The sequence below is a fragment of the Leptosomus discolor genome, chromosome 3 (genome assembly GCF_034619465.1).
Source record: "Leptosomus discolor isolate bLepDis1 chromosome 3, bLepDis1.hap2, whole genome shotgun sequence".
Classification (NCBI taxonomy): Eukaryota; Metazoa; Chordata; class Aves; order Leptosomiformes; family Leptosomidae; genus Leptosomus; species Leptosomus discolor.
The window spans coordinates 74,953,073-74,972,468 of NC_141393.1; the positions used below are offsets into that span (position 1 = coordinate 74,953,073).

At 38.3% G+C, this 19,396-nt stretch overlaps 1 protein-coding gene across 2 annotated transcripts in view; it reads left to right on the top strand.

Annotated features, from left to right (window-relative positions):
* The first annotated feature begins 749 nt into the window (after nucleotides 1-749).
* Nucleotides 750-19,396, top strand: part of CAMSAP2 (calmodulin regulated spectrin associated protein family member 2) — a 90,772-nt gene continuing 72,125 nt past the window's right edge. For both annotated transcript variants that reach the window (XM_086463482.1, XM_086463481.1), the window contains exons 1-2: nucleotides 750-909; nucleotides 12,926-13,185. In XM_086463482.1, the coding sequence (XP_086319608.1) occupies nucleotides 771-909; nucleotides 12,926-13,185 (399 nt within the window). In that variant the 5' untranslated portion in view covers nucleotides 750-770. The remainder of the gene's footprint in view (nucleotides 910-12,925; nucleotides 13,186-19,396) is intronic.

Sequence of the window (19,396 nt, forward strand, 5' to 3'; positions counted from 1 at the left end):
CGCGGCGCCAAGAACCCCTGGTGGGGAAGGGGCGGCCACGTGACCGCCCCTCCCTCCCGCGCTTCCCGCCCCGCCCGAGCGGGGGGGGCGGCGGCGGCGGCCGTGGCGGTAGCGCATGCGCAGCCGCGCTTCGCCCATCCAGTGCGGCAGCCGCGGGTGGAAAACCGCAGCGGCAGCTGCCGGGGGAGCCGGGAGCGCGTCGCCTCGCTGAGGGGCGGCTGGGGCAGCGCCGGGGGACCTGGTACCGTTCCCGGCCCGCTGCGGGCCGCCGCTGAGGCGGGGCGGCGCGGCGCGGCGGGCGGCGTAGCGTTTTGGGGCTGGTCGCCGGCGTTTTGACATCTCGGCGCCTCCGCCGGTGCTGGGAAGGGCCGCGTTCCGGCCCGCTGCGGTTGCGGGGGCCTTGCCGGCGGCTCCCGCCCTGGGCCACGGGGCTGGCGGCCTGGGGCGCCCAGCCTTGGCCAGAGGGTCTCCCTAGGGAAGGAGGGGCTGGGGCCGCCGGGGGCCGTTTTTCGGAGGGTGGGGGGTGGCGGCGTGAGTGAATTGAGACAAAGAACGAGGAGGAGGAGGAGGAAGAAGAAGAAGAGGACACTCGGGCTCTGCCACATTCCTGTGCAGAGGAAGGCGGGAGGCGGCGTTAGCCCTTTACGGACAGCTGGGTTCAGCGCTGCCCTCAGCTGCTGTCGGCGTATTTACAGGCGTCTCTCCCGGCCGCGGGAGAAGGAGGAGGAAGAACCATGTAAGTTCCGAATTGCCAGGGGTCCTGTGAGAAGATGGGGGATGCCGCAGACGCCAGGGAGATGAGGAAGACTTTCATTGTTCCTGCCATCAAACCTTTTGACCATTATGATTTTTCCCGAGCGAAAATCGCCTGTAATCTCGCCTGGCTGGTCGCCAAAGCCTTTGGGACAGGTAGGTGGCGTCGTCTTCTTCCCTTTCTTTGATGCTGGTTCCTGCTTGGTTGCTTCGCTCCTGAGGACGTGCGAGCCCTTCCCTGAGGAGCTGCGAAGGGGCGGGTGGGAGGTGCGTAGGAAATGGTTTTGGTCTGTTCCCTGATCTTTGGGTTCCCTTACACCTTGTGGGGTTTTGTGTTTTTCTTTTCTTTTTTAATTAATTACCTGTAATCTTTTTGGAGTAGTACCCCTATTTCCATTAGCAAGTAATTTTTGTGTGTCGCAGCTAATACAATTTTATTTGAGGAACTGAACTCTGTAAATGGTGTTTTATTTATTCGCCGCGTCACACTTCTAGAATGCAAACAAACACCAGCAATCCATGTTTGTCGTCTCGAAATTTTCCCTAATATTAAGAGCCGAACTGGGGGCTAGCAATGGAAATGGATGTGTGCTGTTAGCTTTGACATGTGTGACAGTAGCCTGCAGCCATTTGAGTGGTTAAGCAGTAAGAAGGGTTTCAGGAAAAAGAGCGTTTAATGCCAGGTTTTGGCTTGCAGAATACAGCAGGTTCTCCTTGCTTGTAAGCGTAAATGGAATTGATTGTAATGCCTCCGAAAGGCATTACTGCTCTGTCTTTGAAAACCTGGGCCTTGAGGAATACCAGACCTATTATTCTATGCCTGAAATATTGTTGGGCCTTGAGGAATACCAGACTTACAGAGGTCTTCTGAGGGAAGCATTGTGAAAATTTACCAAGCTGGTTTTTTGGGTTATTTTTTGGTTTGGGTGGGGTTTTTTTTTTGGTTTTGGTTTTTTGTGGTGTTGTGGTGTTTTGTTTTTTGTTTTTTGTTTTTTTTTTTAAATATAGCTATAGTATATTAATCACTTAAGTTTTTGTGGATTAAAAATTGTGGGGTTTTTTTGAAAGGCAAGTTGGGTATTAACAGTCAGTGTTTTTATCCCTATTCTTTGTAGAATAATAGGAAAAGGTTTCTCCTTCTGGAATTTTGCACCTTTTGCATTTAGGGCCAGAGCATTGTTATGTATTTGAACAGAGTTAAAGGTGTACCTTCATGATGCCTCTGGGAACTGGTGATATTTGACATGGTGCTTCCAAAAAGCTACTTTTGAAGTGGTTGAACCTAGTGAAAATTCAGTAAGGTCAGTAGCTACTGAAATAAAGTGGATGTTCATCATTTTACAAAGAAAAAAAGTCAAAATACTGTTTCCATATAAAGATTTGTCAATAAACTAGTTGTTTTCCTTTGTGAAATCTGGGCAAGTATATAATATTTTAATATATTAGCTTTATTAGCTTTGCAGACATGAGAGGTAAAATAGCAGTGAAAATTCTTGCAAGTACTTTATTCAACACTTTCAGAGGTCGTTATCTTTTTAGGTAGCTTTGTTCTGTAGGCTCTGCTCATGGGATTCTGGGTGTACAGTGCTTGTGCAATTACATAACCCAGCATTCTAACCTGAAAACCTTTTTCTGCTGGAGCAGAAATTCTCAGCCCGTGGTTGATATGTCTTGGTTTATATTGGTGGAGTTTCTATTGGATATGTAAAGCAATTTCCAGGGTAGTTTTCTGCTACTTTCTACAGAAAGTGTGTTCCAAAACAAATTCCTTTATTCTTTCTCTTCATTACTGTGGTCATTCTGAGACGCACAAATGTAACATGATTAGAGGAGGTAACAGCTCTATCTGCCCTTTGAATAATGCCAAAATGTAATAGCAGGTAGGGAGGTAAACATACACAATTGTAGTGTTTCTGATCTCTCAGTTCTTCCACTAGGTTAATATCACTGGTAGCCTCAAAGAAGAGTGGCTGAAGTAGGGAAAAACAGCATACAGCGCTCGCATGTCTGTAATACAAACGCTTCCTTTATACTTGGAGTGAAACAGAAGAACTGACCTTCACCTTTTCTAAGAAGGAAGGATGTTTGGGTTTGTTAAATTTAGTTCTTTGGAGCAGATGACAACCTCAGTTGTGTCTTCTACTTATTGCTATATACACTTGTACAGAGGAAATACAAAGGGTAGTTAGTGTGTTTATGGATACTACGTTTCATTTCGTTTTTTTTTTTTATCCCTGAAATCCTGGAGTTCCTTAAGTGGATAGGGGAAGTGAAGGATTTTCTCCCACCCTCTCTGAAATAAATTAATGTCACTTATTTTGATTAATGAAAAGCTTAAGTTGTTGTGATCACGTATCCATTGAAGAAATCTAATGGGCACATCTTTCAGTGGACATATTTCGTGTTCTTAAAAGTATATTTTAATACAATCGAAGTTGTGGATACAGCTTGTCTAGGTGTTGTGAAGAGAACTCTCTCTTGAAAAAAAGACTCTGAAGTAGGTACTGTTCGTTAAAATTTAGTAGCGACTTCTGGTGTTTCGTGATTGATATCTGAATCCGAAAACTGAGGGACCAATGGTATATTGCTGTTGTCCTCAGTGAAGCTGCAAGAATAGAGTCTGGCCCACAGGCAAGTTTATGTTGGCTTTGTTGGTAAGGTGTCTTACGAGAGTAAGAGTACAGCAACAGTCATGTTGAAGGCATCTTGTGTGAAGAATTTTTTAAGAAATACTAATTGAAGACAGCATTCATATTTAAGTGTTGAGGGAGTATAGGATTTTGTGCCTTTATGTTTTGCTGCAAGAAAACGTGTCAGTGTTAGGACAGGTCAGGTTAAATGTTTCATAATAACCAAATTATTTAAGTGACACAGAGGAACTCAAAGGGGGGAAAAATTACCAAGAAGTGTGTAGTATGAAACTGGAAATGTTTGACCTTAGCATTAAATCTGCAAACACTATGTTTTAGTGTTAACTCCCAATGCTGGGAGTTAACCATTTCAGTATAGAAAAACTGCTTTCCAAAGAAGTGGTTGAACTGTATTGATATTATATGCTTTGACTTAGAACTATAATGGGACCTACTTTAAAAAGGTCTTGATGTTATGTTAGTCTGTGTCCTTGTTATTTCTAAAACAATAGAAGCAGATTTCATTATTTTGGGGGGTGAAGTTTTTGTCTCTACTGTAGTCATAGAAAATGTGGCTGGAAAATTTGTTATCCATCCGCCATCCTAAGGACGGGCTGAGCTAAATATACATTGTTCCTGACAGATGTTTGTTTAGCCTGTTTTTTGAAAATCTGTAATTATAGAGATTCCCCGGTATGTCTGCTAGTCAATTTGAATCCTTATTTATCTCTAGATGTTAGAATAGCATAATAATCTTGATGTCTTTTGCTACACTGTTACCCATTACTTATCCTATTCCTGGTGGATGTGAAAGTGGTGGGCACCTTACCTCTAAGTTTGTAACGCCTTACACATCAGGAAAACAGTGTCTCCTCTCTGTTCTGCTGTTTAGAACAAAACAGACGTTTTTCCAGCATCATTTTTGTCAGTCAGGGTCTTTTGGACTCTGCGTTTTGGTTTTTGGTGGGGTTTTTTTCTATATTTTTTCCTGTGGTCGCTTTTGCATGAATTCTGTACTTAAATCTAAATATTATGGTCCAGCTAAACCCTTACCAATGCAGGGTAGGTTTGAAAAATTACTTCATCTTTCCAACCTGTAATACTCTCATTTAGTCACTAGAATATGACGTTTGTCATTTTTGCACCAGCCTAGAATTGTTGACTCATTCAGTCTGTGATTCACTGTAGCTCTGTATCTTTCTTTGCAGAACTGCTGCCTACTCAGTTGTTCCCATCTTGTAATTGTGCAGTTGTAGGTTCCTGCTTTGCAGCTATACTTATATAACTGCATCTTATTTTCAAACCACTTATTCCACTTGTCAAAATTATCTTGAATTATAGATTTTTCCTCCAAAATGCTTTTCAGGCCCTTTGTAGCTTGGAATTGCTTCTCTAGAACCTCAGCTAGTATGAACAAAAATACTAATTCTTGAACCTTGAAGTACATGTTCTTGCCATTTGATAGGGGACCTCTGAGTACTCTTGGAAGATTGTTTTTCAGCCAGGTTTGCATCCAGTGTTTGGTTACCACGTTAGGACTATCCATGACATGTCTGATTCTCAGAAAATTATGGGGACAGTTTTAAAGTCTGTAAATCTGTTGCCGTTCTGCTATCTGTACAATCTATTATCCTGCTACAGTAATAAAATTCACTGGTTTAGCATGAGTGTTTTTGACAGGAATAAACTAAAAACTAAATAGAAGCTGTGCAAGTCTGTCCTAAACATTGTTGTTTTCTGCAGTCAAAATAAAATAGTCTATCCACCTTTTAACATTAAATTTATCCTTTACGGGTGTCTGAAGCAATAGATTACAAATTGCATCATCTGCAACTAAACGTTACCCAAGAAACATAAAAATAGCTTTCTCCTGATGATAAATATTTTTGGAATTCATATGGAGCTATTTACTGCTGTTTGCAGATGTTGCCAGCGGAACCATGAAGGGAAGAAATGAACATTGTGTGTCTGACAGAAACAAGTTTTAACTAAATACTCTCACCTGTTGATTGTGGCAGGCCAGAACATCTTCTAATCTTTTCCTAGCAGACCTGATTTCTTGACTTTTAGTCAAGTCAGTATGGCAGCTAGCAAAAACTTGCACAGGAGTTTGGAGTATAAAAGCAAGTGTTTGAGATTCTTGTGAGGAAATTTTTCTTTTTAATAGATTCCTTTCCATCACCTCTCTAAAATATTTACTGATAAACTGATACTTTGGTCAGTCGTTCTAAAATGAGTTGGTTGGTCTAATCACCTACTGAGATCGTCTGCTTGATCATATCGCTCCTTTCTGTAGAACACATTTAAAACATGGTTTGACTGTAGATCACTTTAAAAAAGTAAATAAGTAAAATTGTATGAGCTTCTGGATCTGTTAGGTTTGGCAGAGTCATCTGAGGTTGTAGGCTGCGCACGTACAAAAGCACAGGAAGGTCAGTTAGTAAGTTAGCAGTTGTCAGGATTCTTACTATGTGATAGACCTGAGGTGGGGTAGTTTATAATCTGCTCTTTCAATGACTTCATGGCATTGAGCCTATTTGTCTTTACAACTGAAGTGCCTTTCTGCAGGATGTAATGGATCTGACAAAGAGACTGTAGCCAAATGCTCACCTGTCGCAGGTGATGAGATTAGATGTATTTCTTCTACCTGTACCTGGTTTCTTTTATATCTTTTGACCACTGCAGTTACTACTGCAGATATATTTTAACTTCCTCTCCCTCCTGACATGATTTAGGGTAATCTGTTGGGTTACTTTAATGACTCTATGTTTAAAGGTGGCTCTCATTCAGCTTGAGGAGTATTTATATGCTGTTAATCAGGAACTTATCACCTTTCCAGTATGAGATGTTATGTAGTCTCATTTCTACAGCTAGCTGGTGGATTTTAATGAGCACAACTGGGTACCATTCCACTCCTGAAATTAATAACTTTTAACTACTTGCTTTGGTAAGCCCAGGGCTCTCTGTGAACATTTTTGCTGGTCATTGTGGAAAATGGGGCTGGGGGTGAAAAACCTTCAAGACTTGGCAAGAAAAACAGAGGGAGTTCTTCTTCCCCACACATACACACCTTCCCCACTACCCTTGGACAATACATTATTACTGGATCAGATGGTAGTAATAAACCTTCTTGCTATGTAGTTGAAATGTAGTGCTTGAAAACTAATTGCCTAATGGAAGAGTTACATAGTTCTAGCTGTTTCCTATGTGTTTTCTTTTTTCAATTAGAAGCAGTCTTAACCTAAGAGAACCTGTAAGCCAGACACCAAAGCAGATGTCAGCTCATGTCTATCTACTTACAGCTGGCAAGCATTTTTCTCTGGTTTAATAGTCTTATATTAGTTCAGGAAATAAGTGTTACTCTACATTTCTGAAACAATCTTTTGCCCTATCTCTTAGGCTATTTAAATTGTATCTTGACCGTAACAGTCATCAGAGCACTAGCTGAGTAAGATGGGGTTGTAACTATACTATTATCTTTATATTTCTTGTATCTTACCTTCCCCAAAAATAAGTTCTGAAGGCATTTATGCTAATGAGAATTGACACCTTTGTTGCCAGGGTTAATTCTAAGTCATTAGTTTGCTTATCAAATCCTGAATCAATACATAGGTTTCAGTAAAGTAGATGTTAAGCTCCCCCATTTTAGTAGGAAATGCCTCTACCAGACAAATTCTGTGTGCTTTGTGAGTAGCGCTTCCTGTTGCGCTACTGAAGACAGAATATTGGATAGGATAGACAATTAGTGTGACCCAGTAGAGCATTTCTTATGTGATTCTTAGTGTTCAAAGTATAACTGAAGTCTGGGTGGGCTGTGAAGGTAGAGTCTATGAATGCTTTTTCCTTGGATATTTTGGGGTTTTGGCTTTTGATATTTTTATTATTATTTTATTTTAATAAGGAATCCCTTCTAAGTGTGGAACTGCTATCGAAGCAGTGGGTAGTGGTCTATTTTTGTGGCGTCTAGAGGCAGGAGGGTAGAGTCTGTTTATTTGTAGTACTTCAGTGATGGTAAATTCAAGAATCTCTCAAGTTCAGTTTAGTTAGGTGAACAAAGTTAAGAATTGTGATACTGAAATTCAGTCTGCCATAAATTTACAAAGATACTTTTCAGATACTTGCCCTTCGGCAGAAGTATGCCTACTGCCTGCTAGCCAAGAACAACGTAAGTGGCAGGCTGATTCAACAAACCAAAAAGTAAAAATTCTCTTTTGATATCAACTGTCTCATTTAGTTTTCTGCTTCCAGATTAAAACTAGTTTAATGATTTTTCTTTTTTCAGTAGTATCCGTTTGATCCATGGATTATTAAACTACTGTAAATCTTAAAACTGGAGTACAAATCAGAGCCCTTAAAGGTGTCTCCAAACTAAAACAACAAATTGAAATGTTTCCCGCTTCTACTGAGGCAACTACAAAAATTCATCAAAAGCAAAATAATATAAATCATGCTTCTCTGACCTGTTCTCAGTCCTCGCACTCTTGACTTCCATGCAAGATCTGCTCTCTTGTGCCTAAATGGCGAATGTGGCACCAGAATCCTCGTGGGCAAGTGGGAATCTGAATGAAGTAACTTATCACTGTTACCTTATGGCAAAAGCACACTTTTGCTGTCCTGCAGAAAACTGGCAAGTAATTGAGTCCATTAAGATGTCGCATAAATTCAACTACTGGTTTGTACTAGGAAGTGGTTAAAGGTATTAGTCAGAGTTTTCATTAAATAATTCTGTATTAAGTCTCAAAGATCTCTACAAATAGAGTATCTTTGTTGATTGATGGCAGTAACCTGTAGAGATGGACGTTTTCTAGGCTGAGGCTTAATGTGGCCTTGTGGCTCCCAAGAATGATGTATGTTTTAATTAGAAAGCCCATGGTGGAAATAATGCAACTTGTTTATATTATTCTCAGGAATAAAAGCACAAAGAGACCTTGTTGACAAAGACTTCTAAGTTTTTGGACTTCCTTAATGAAAGCATTCATAAATCTGGACTTGTTCACCCTTATAAACTTGAAAAACTCGATAGTCGTGTAACTCAAAGGATTGTATTAATCTTTGTGGAAGTATGGAAATTTTAGCAAAAAAATTTTGTTTTTCAGGAAAGTGTTAATTAATACAAGTGATTTTTTCCAAAGGAGGAATTCATGCTATCCTCCAAGGGATAATTCACCTTACCTGAGCAGAGAGTTTTCTTTATAAAACAGATTTTAAAGGTAAATTCATGTGTGTTAGCCATGAATTATTTTTAGATTATTTCTTCCCTCTGAAATGGTCTGTTTAAACGGAAAGTTAAGTTACAACTTTGTCTCATGGTGGAGAGAAATAATAATCCCTTGTTTGCTTTAAAGCTGGGAATGTCCTTTAGTTTTTGGGTTGTTTTTTTTTTCTTCTTTAAAGAGAGCATCTACAGGACTTTTGAGTCCATTATAATCTATGGAAAAATTACCTGAAGATATGTTTAATACTGTTTTAAAATTGGCCTTGTTCTTAAATTTACGTTATTGTTTTGGGCTAATGTGGTATTTCCTTTTTGTTCTTTTCCCTGTGTGTTGAACTTGTACATTAGCTTCATGTATTCTCTTCACAGTTCAATATTTACAAAACTCAAAATATCAGCCTGTTTGGTTGGTAGTTTTTTTTAAACCCATGCCAAGAAAAGATTTCCAAAATTGAAACCTGGGGTCCCATTGACAGTTTTAAGGAAAAAAAAAAAGTAGGGTGAAACCAGTCTCTGGAGATAATGTTGTTTAATCTCCTGCTGCAAGAAGAATCTGCTTCAAAGTAAGCAGAGTTTTCTTGGGGCTTTGTCCACTCAAGTTTTGGAAGTCCCCATGGATGGTGGTTTTGCAGCTGGATCCTTGGGCAACCTGTGCTCTGCTGCTCTTGCTGTGGGCAATTTTCTACTTATATCACGTTGAAATTTCTCTTGTGGCAGCTTGTGACCACTGCCTCTTGTCACTTCACTGCACAGTCCAAGTCCACCTTTCTGAAACCTGCCTATTGGGTGCTGGAAGAGCGCGGTTAGATCTTCCCACTGCCTCTCCAGCAGAAATAGGCTCAGCTCTGCAAACTCAGTGTCACCATATATCTCTCTAACATAATTTGCCACAAATTTCAAGGTCAAATGGTACTTTATGGCAGTATGTTCAACAAGGTATTTATTTTAAAACTGTTCATTTACTTCAGAGTTTAATCTTGAGAAACTCTTGTCAGCCGGGCAAAGGAAAGGGACTGGTAAAATGCACATATTGGGAATTAGTGTTAAGATTCTTGTCAGCCTGACAGAGCTGTTTAACAATTTCCAGTCCTGCCAAAATTGTTAATAAAAGCTTTTGACAGTGTTGGTTGTTCTGATAATCTACTGAGAACTGCATGTAGCCTTGAAATTCCCTTCCACAGAGCTGCAGAGGCAATGCATGCCGGTTCTGGAAGGGCTGTTACTTTGAGATCAGTAACAGGAAGCGTTTCCTCTGTGTCTAGCTGCTGTGTTTTTGGTTGTGTTTTGTTTTTCTTTTTTTTTTTTTCTTTTTAAAAAAAAAAAAACTATAACAAAAATGAGAACACAGTTTGAATCTTCTATCAAGATCTATTCTGGTATCATTTTGATATATGTTATTAATGGAGAAAAGTGCATATGTTTCTTCTGTGCGAAGGGAACTCTGATGGGAATTTTTTTTAAAGGCTTCTGATCTTGTTGCAGCAGGGATTCCTGATTTGTATGCTTTCACGTGTTTTGTTTTTATAAATTCAGAATATGTCTGTAGTCACAGTTTCTCTTCCTAGTCCTTTATTTCTGTATTCTATAATAAATTTCTTTTCTGTTCTTATTTTTAAGAACATGAATAAGTTTCTATTCCAGATTTATTTTTTGTGAACACCAATGAAGTAAAAGACATAGATCCCATTTTGTCTTTTCTGTGTTTTCCAGAAGAAGAAATATTGTTTATAAATAATTCTATTTGCCTTTGAATGTTACCATCTTGATTTGTTTTGTATTGAGTTTTTAATTACTAAACCCCAGTAGTGGATGTCATTCTCTCGTGCTAAATGCACTTATTGCGTCTTGTCTTGTCACTTAGAGTCTGTTTTGGTGATACAGAAGATCAAAACCTACTCATTAACAAGTGGTAGGTTTATTTCCTGTCTTTGGATTTCTCTTCTAGCTCAAATTTTCAGACTTTAAATCTGTCATTGTTTTCAGTGAATCTAAAACACAGAGTATGTGACTTCTGTTTGTGCATAGGTAACTGCTCCTGCCTCGAGAGTTTTTTTCAGATGTGAATGAGGCTTTTTTAGGTGTCCTAAGAAGTTACAAATGGCTTAATCTCTTCCTCCCTGTTGCCCCCTACCCTATCTACTTCCCATGTGATTCAAAAAGAGAGGATGTGGGGTTTTTTTTTAAAGGCAAAATCTGCTCCCTCTGCTTAGTGAGAGATTTACAAAAAATGTTTTCTGATGCTCTCTAGCTTGACAAAATAGTGTGAAGATGCTTTAAAAGTGGGCATTTGGAATTATAGAGGATCAAGTCATGATGAGAATTGAGCTCCTGATTCTGAGGTAGAGATTGATCATGAGGGACTTCAGAAATAATGAGCTTAATATTTAATTAGACACTGTATGGACAGACAAGGAAAAGAAAGGACAGGTAGAATTGAGAGGAATGGAAATAATACCTCAGGAAGCAGGTACTGAGCAGCTCATAGAGCTCCTTAATTCGAAGTGCCTTTTACAGTGTTGACTGACGGTAGGTCCTGTAGAGTCTGTAACTGAGGCTGGGAAGTGGCAAGGAAAGATTGCAATATCGTTGCCGGGATTGGTAATCTTTTTTAAAGTATTTTTATTATTCTCTTGTTTTTAAAAAAAAAAAAAAAAGATAACGTTGTTAGGCATTTAGGCTTGTATTTTAAAGGGCAAAGTAGTTTTGCTGACAGCATGTTTTTGATCTGTATTCTACAGCAGAGCTGTCAGCTTTCTAGCCAAGTTAGGCTCCTGGTTTAAGCAAATTGTAAGCTATACCTCGCTTCCCCTTGATATTCTGAATTGGCAAATAAGCATTATCTTATCCGTTTTTAACATCGGTATGACATTTTAGAAAGTATGTGTTAATGTTTCTCTCCCTTTTTGCACTCTATAATGCCTATCTTCTCCTTTCACAGCTAGAAGGCAGCTAGCTCTTTTTCCAAAGCCCATAATGGAAATACGTGAACTGCAATAGAATATGTATGAGGAAGAAGATAATCTGTCATTATCTTGTGATGGCATGTTCGTTCTTTCTCTTCTGCTCCACCCTTATTGGGCTGTTTACTCCACCCTCTGCTTCAAACCTTGGCTGTTTAGCCATTTGTCCAGCTGAAGGCAAAGGGGGTAGGAACCTAGTTACATCACACTTTTCCTACACACTTTTTTCCTTGTAGCAATTAAATAGGCTTTTCCATTTGGGCTCAGGAAAAGAATCACATGCTCTTTATCCTGTAAATGCTGCTAGCTTAACTAATTTTATAATAATGGAGAGTCAAATTCTTACACAGGGAAAACGGAGCATCTTGCAGTGTGTATGTCTAGAATGTGAAGTCTGAAACCATGTTATTTTCCACTTCACCGGTGATTTAATTTAATTTGATCTAGTACCATATTTAATTAATTTTGTGATGAACAATTGTAAATATAGTCTGCCCGTATTCTGTTGTGTAAAGTATTTGGAAAAACTGTTAGATTGTCTTGGTATGCTAATTTTGGGGTTAAAACCTCAGCATAAACTTGACTGAATCTTGCATAGCTTTCTGTGGGTGCTAAGCCAATTCATTGAAAAAGGAGAAAAGCCACAATTTTAAGGGAAGTCAGTAACATAAATAGGCAAATAAGAATTCAATACTTTCTCAGGAGGAAATTGATATTTTTTTTGTCCTTTTTCCATTATTTTAATGCCAGTAATACATCCATGTATTTATGCCTAACTGCTGGATTGTCATCATTCTGTGCTATGTGACCTTTGATAGTATAGTAATCAAATTTCTCTTGCATATATGAAACCTAGGAGGCCACTGAGTGGAAGTTTCCCTTTTCATCTCAGATTATTCTGTGTCTAAAATACAATGTTCCATTTCCATTTTGTTATTGTGATAGAGACAGGATTTTGTTTTTAAATGGGTGTAGTTCTGCCTTTATATGTCTGACCTATATAATGTTACACTAAAGGAAATAAGAATGTTTGGACATGTATTTGCAGAAGCCAAGATGTTTTAAAGCAATGATGCTGTAAACCGCAGGTTGGCTTTCTGATGTGGCCTTTGCGGTGTGGAACTTTTTTTTTTTTTTTTTAAATTGTTTTATTTTTTGCATTTTTCTCAAGTTTCTATTTATAGTTCAAATGTTACCTTTGTATGCAGTTTTCCCCGGTGTTTTATATCATGATGACTGGTAAAGACTGGCCTTCTCTTGAATATGCTTTCTTTAACATAATTTTGAGTTAATATGTATAAAAAACCCCTAATGCTATAATCTATCCTTTCTGATATCGACTAATGCTTTTTATTTTGTCATTGTAGAAAATGTTCCAGAAGAACTACGTGAACCATTTTACACAGACCAGTATGACCAGGAGCACATTAAACCACCTGTTGTTAACTTGCTGCTGTCTGCAGAACTCTACTGTCGTGCTGGGAGCCTTATTCTGAAGAGTGATGCTGCAAAGCCACTTCTAGGTCATGATGCTGTTATACAAGCCCTGGCACAAAAAGGCCTTTATGTCACTGACCAAGAAAAGTTGGTGACTGAACGAGATCTTCACAAAAAACCAATTCAGATGGTGAGTGTTTAAAGCTTGTATGTTACGTTTTTTCTATTCTTCTGTGTGCTCCCAATAACTACGTATCTGTCTTTTTACATGCATCATTATGTTGAAGTATTTTTCTTCAGTTAAATGTGGTTCATTACAGGGAGGCTTTTGATTGTTTTTGTTTGTTTTTTCTGTCTGCTTATAGCTGTCAGTACAGGTATATTTTCTCTGTACTAATGCTCAGAAACACCTACCGTTCTACTTAGTTCAAATGTTAAGTTTTTTAAATGTAGCAGTGACAATATGATAACTTTCAGTTTTACAGCACTGACTGTCAGTGAATATTTCTGTGTTTGAAAATAGGTTGGGTTTCTTTTCCCCTCCTTATAGAAATCTTTGGTTAAAGCTTAAAAAAAAGTTTTGATGACATAGACAATTCAACCCAATAATATTCAATAGTCACCAGTTACATATTAAGTGGATGTAGAACACGCAACAATGGTATATTCTTTCATGGAGACTTTTAATAATGTTTTATAGCTTTATACAACTGCTAATTAAAACATTAGTTCAACAGATGAATAATTCTATTACTAAGTCATGAATTTTCTTCCTTGTTTGGAGCCAACTTAAAAAAAATTATCTATAATATATGGATGTTTATAAAATGACAGTATGATAGAATAAGATTCAGCTATATTTAAAGTCAAGTATTTAAAATTATTTTTACCTTTTTATTGTTTAATATTAGATATAGAAGATAAATTTAGTAAGCGTAAAGTATGAGACTACAAAGGTTGAGCTGATTATTTCCATTCTAATACGGAGGTTAGGCTTGCTCATTTGAAATCACAAGCAAGATATTGTGATATCAATGGAACTACTGTTGCTGCTATACTATACTTGGAGGTACTCGTGGCACAATCTGGTCTTTTTTAGATTAGCATACATTGGACACAAGGAATAAAATGTCCAGTAGAGAGAAGGCTTCTATAAACTTTCTGTCATCTGTTAGCTGAATCTAGACTGCAGTCTGATTTTTCCCAGGCTCTTTTTTATTTGAGTCTACCCTCTGGAGTTGTCTGACTGCTCTGTTTTAGGTCCTTTGGTACTTTTATGGTCTGTGACCTGTAGCTGCTGCTAGAACGAAGGTGTGTGAAGACAAATACAGATACATTTTTATCATCTGCTTATTAGCAACTTGTGTTTACTAACATGTAAGAAGCCTGATAAGTGTTTGGCAAAATGACTAGAGACTCTCTCATCTGATCAGCTGGTATCAAGTGATAAGTTACAGGGCTTTACAGGTGCGCCATCAAAGCTACTAATTAGTAATTAATGATTTCTTCCATACAGTATTGCCAAGAAGTATTAGACCTCATAGTTTGCACAAATGTGTTTTAGAAGGGGCAGTAGCCAGTTGCTGTGATATAAAGACTGAAGTCTGTACATGCACTTTGTGTTTTATTTGAAAATTCTTTCCTGCTCATAGAATGCTTAAGGCCTAATATTTCAACAATAGTAATAAAACTAGTTGTGACACTTTTTCCTTATTACTAAGCTGTGATCAGGGAATGCAGATAACTTGAAATTTTGCCAGTCTCTCTTTTTTGATCTTGATAGCCTTTTTAAAAAGGAAAGCTCAGCAAAAAACAAGTGGCTGTGGATAGCGAGTAAGACATACTGAAGTGATACAAAATTTGCAAGACACTTGAAACAGTCATGAGTAGTTTAGGAGTAAGCATTGATAATGTTCATACAAGTCAAAGCATTTAAGGTATTAAGAAACAAAGTTCCTGATTGTTCATGTTTTTGCAGAACTTAATTCCCTTCTTGTCTCTGAAGGAAGATAAGGTTACCTGCTTGCATTTACCAGACTATGTTTTTCCCCTTTGATTTATTTTAATTTAATCCCTTTCTAGAGTAGTTGTAAGAGGCATCTCTTTTCAGAGTTGTCAGTTGAGAAAAATATCAGTATGCTCTAGTTTGGTTTGCTGATCTTTAACTCAGTGATTAATGTTGCTTAAAATGCATTTCAATGGCGATTTTGTATTTCCCTTGTGCTTGACTGGGTGTTGGTGTCTTTCTTTCCTGTGTTGTTTAGGTATAGTCCAGTAAGGAGTTATTAATGTATCAATGTTGTAACAGTTGACATCCCCAGATTTCTACTCTGCTCAGGTCAGTTGTCTCTACTCCAGTACCAGCAACAGATGACTGTACTGGTGCTGCTGAGTTAGTTCACGAGCAGCTGGGCTGTGACAATGAGAGGGAACATCAGAGTGGAAACACAGCTGGCTTGGGCAGAAGGGTGGCCATGTCTAAAGCAGTTGGTTCCAAAGAAATGACTGTGAAACTAGTCTCAAAACTAATATTCTGAGCCCAAGAATTTTAATTCTTTGTGCTAAGCTTACATCCCTATGCAAGTTTCAAGCAGCAACGCTGCATTTTAATTCGGAAGTCTTAACCTTCATCCTCATTATACAGTTATCAAAGTTGGCAGAGAACTTCAATTCCGGCTGTTGCGGTATTGACAAGTCTTAAAATTATCCTCTTGATGTCTCCCAGTACCTTTCCTAGTGTTCTGTATGTCACAGTTTCTACAAGTCTTACAAAGTAAGATGTATAACCTGCCCTAGAGCTTGGTATGATTTTTTTACGTAGAATAGAAAGTTTGCATATGTAATTGACTCATACGTTCCTCTAGTAGACCAGATTGTGTTACACCTATGTTCACTGTCCTTTTGAAGAATAATTTAATAGAAAATAGCATGGTAGTCTTTCTCTTTGCTAGCCCATCTTCCCCATAAATAGGGGAAAGATGTTATTTGTTAGAGGACATTTATTATCTGCTCAGATGTACTACATTTCTATAGCTGAAAAGGAGTGAGTTATATTATGAAATGAAACTATGGAAAGAGATTTGAGTATGGAATGTTGTCATCTTACTTGTGCGTTAACGCGTGTAGCTGTAGTCAACAGACTCGGAATTCCTTGTACTGTATGTTTGTAGCTGTGATGGCTGTGGTGACTAATTGTTGATCTACTTCACGTGTGACTACTTAGAAAGCAGGCCTGTCAAATGTTGGTCTTCTCTGTTTCTTAAGTAGCTATACCTGAACATTTTTCTAGCAAGCACCTTTATACATTAAAGTCTTCAAAAAGCCTAGGAAATGAGTGTATGTGTTTATCCACTGGGGTCAGGATAGATGTAGTTTCCTTGTTAGTCATGACTTGGCTGCATTAATATCTAGTTTGAAAAGCTGTGATTTCTTGTGTTTGTGTGTATCGGAATATACGTACATAGATGTATGTACATCTAAAAATTGGTTTTGTCAAGTGGAATGGGATTAGGAAAGAGACAGTTACAAAATTAGTACACAGGATCAGGAACAAAGGCTTCTGTTAAAGCCTCCCCTGTGTAGGGGTAGGGAAGTCTATGTGGAGTCTGGTTTGGTTTAGTCTTTCTTATGTTTGGTTTGTCCACGTTTCTTACATTTGTTTTTCTGGTAAAATTGAAAGTTAGGTTTTTCTTTAGGCTTGTTCTGATTTAATTTGTAATTGAATTGAACTTGTAATTGAAAGTATCTGTTCCTGAGAGATTGCATCTTGTGATAACACTATAGAACTATTCATTGATACCTCTGTTTCTGTTCTCCATGTATTGCAAGCCGTTAAAACTTAATTCTGTGTTTATTTTTGTTAAATTGTTCTTATTTGATAAGATCATCCTGTTGCATTTATTTTTAGTAGGGAGCAAAAGAATGAAATACCATGTATTACTCTCCAGGTTGAAACTTATATAGTCTTGGCTCTGCTACATTAGACTTCAAACAGTGCAGAAATAGTCTTGAGCTTGGAATTGAAACAGTGTTGAACCAGGAACCAGAGTATTTATCTAATGAAAATTATACTTCAGGTCAGGAGTATGAAAGGAATTACCTGATGCTTGAAAAGTTTGTGAAAGTTAAGTTGCAAAAATATGAGCAAAGATACTTACTTCAGTTGGCAAGTTCCAATTGCATTAAAAAACCCAAAAAAACCAAAACCAAAACAAACCAAAACTGTCTTAAGCAGGCACTTCCTTATGGAAATCATATGTGGGATTTAGACAGGCTATAGGAATCAGAAATAGCTTAAGAATTCAGCATGGTTCTGATAATTATGCAATAATTTTGTTTTAATGCTTCCAGATATAATATGCATAGATCACTGCTCAAGTCAAGATTAACTTTTATATTTCCGTGTTGATTTATCTTTTTTAATCTTCATATTTACTTCATGAGACAAACTGACTTAAACCTTCAAATGCCTGGTACACAAGAGGAAGGCAATTTGGATTTTTTCATATTTTTTTCCCAAATACATATTTGGTTTCTTTGTTTAGAAAACATATCTATCTATCTATATCTGTTCCTACAGGATGAACCAGAAGAGACTTTCAGACAAGTTTCTGCATTATGCCAATAATTTTATATCAACTGAATAATGTATTTGACAAGCCAAGTCCTTTACGAGAATTCTGATATTTAATCAGGCTGGCCATTTTGTATTCCTGTGTTGATCTCTTGCAACTTGCCTCAAGTGGTGGGAAGAATAAACAGATTCAGTGAGGAGTTAAGAAATGCTTTCCTTCCCCCAAGTCCCTGCAATGTGCTTCTGCTGTGGGGGGAAGGGAGTAAAGAATCAGCATCTTACTTCTTTGCTGCCTGATACTCTGCAGTGAAGTTGTATAATTACCCAAGTTGTGGACTTCTGTACTGCCTGGGCTCTGTCCCTAATATGGCAGGGCCAAAACCAACTAAACTTCAAGCTTGAGGGATAATAATGTCAAATCTCGAATACCTGTTTAAAACCAGTGTGTGTTGGGGGGTGTACAGATACAGTAATCTGAGGGTGGCAGAGCACTGGAACAGGCTGCCCAGGGAGGCTGTGGAGTCTCCTTCTCTGGAGATATTCAAAATCCGCCTGAATGTGTTCCTGTGTGACCTGCTCTAGGTGAACCTGCTTTGGCAGGGGAGTTGGACCAGATGATCTCCAGAGGTCCCTTCCAACTCCTGGGATTCTGGGATGTTACAAACTATTACCAGATCTGTGCCAAAAATGTATTTTCCTGCCCTTTTTGTTATGCACTGATAGGGCTTTTTCATCTGACTAAAAAAAAAAAGTTACTATCTTGCAATATTTCTGCAAAAAAAAAAAAGTTCTTAATAAAATTTAGTGACCAGAAAAAGGTTAGTAAATACCCTGTATGTAAATACTATCTCCAGGAAAATATGCCATACTTTTAAATATTTCTTTGTATTACCTTCTCAGTATGGGAAAATATAAAAAAATGTACTAAGCATAATGCACTCAAAGTTTAACTGTTAAAATTTGAACTCTAATTTGGAAAAATACTGTTACAGACAAATGTCAACCAGCTGAGCAGCTACCTTAAACTTACACCCATGTATAACTATTTTTTAAAAGTACTGTCACTAATCAAGAAATACTTAAATCCTCCATACAATTGTCAGCCAAGATGTGAAGGGAATGAGAGGCTCCAGCAAAATCCCAGCAACAAGTCCATAATAGCTGGTTGGATTAAAAACTGTTACCTCCCTGAGACGCAATTTGTGCGTATGTGTTCTTATTATAAAAAGTAGTGTGCCGTCATCCAAATTGTCTATCCATTTACTTGCAAATTACCTTCTTCCTGGAAGATGTCTTCTGTGAGGAAGTCTGGCAATAATTCTCTCTGTAGCAGTTCATGAGTCCAGGCTGTAACTGAGGTATAATTAGGTTTGCCTGTATTAGCTTTTTAGTGGTGATCAGGAGTGCCCATTTGAGGTAAATCTCCATATTTCTCCCAGTTACTGCACTTCTGATTTGCATTGTGGAGTCATCTCCGCACGAATGCAATTTCTTTCAGCAGCTAAACTGGAAGGTGGGCTCTAGGACCACACCTACAGTAGCCCACTCGCCCAGGGGTACTCATTTCAGAGGACTAGAGTAAACCTGATGGAAGTGAATCACCTGAGAAGGGAGTAGAGGTGATTGCTGGCACCTTTGCACAGTTTCTGCTTTTCTGTTGTGCAGTAATAGTTGTGAAGTTAGTCCTAGCCAGTGAGACTCAGAAGGAAGGGGGATTGATAGTTCTGGGTTTGTACTCCTAGCCAGAATCTGGATCTCCTTCTGAATAAGATGGCAGACAGTAAGTGGTTAACTCATTCTGCAATCCAGATTCTTGGTCTTTCTGACA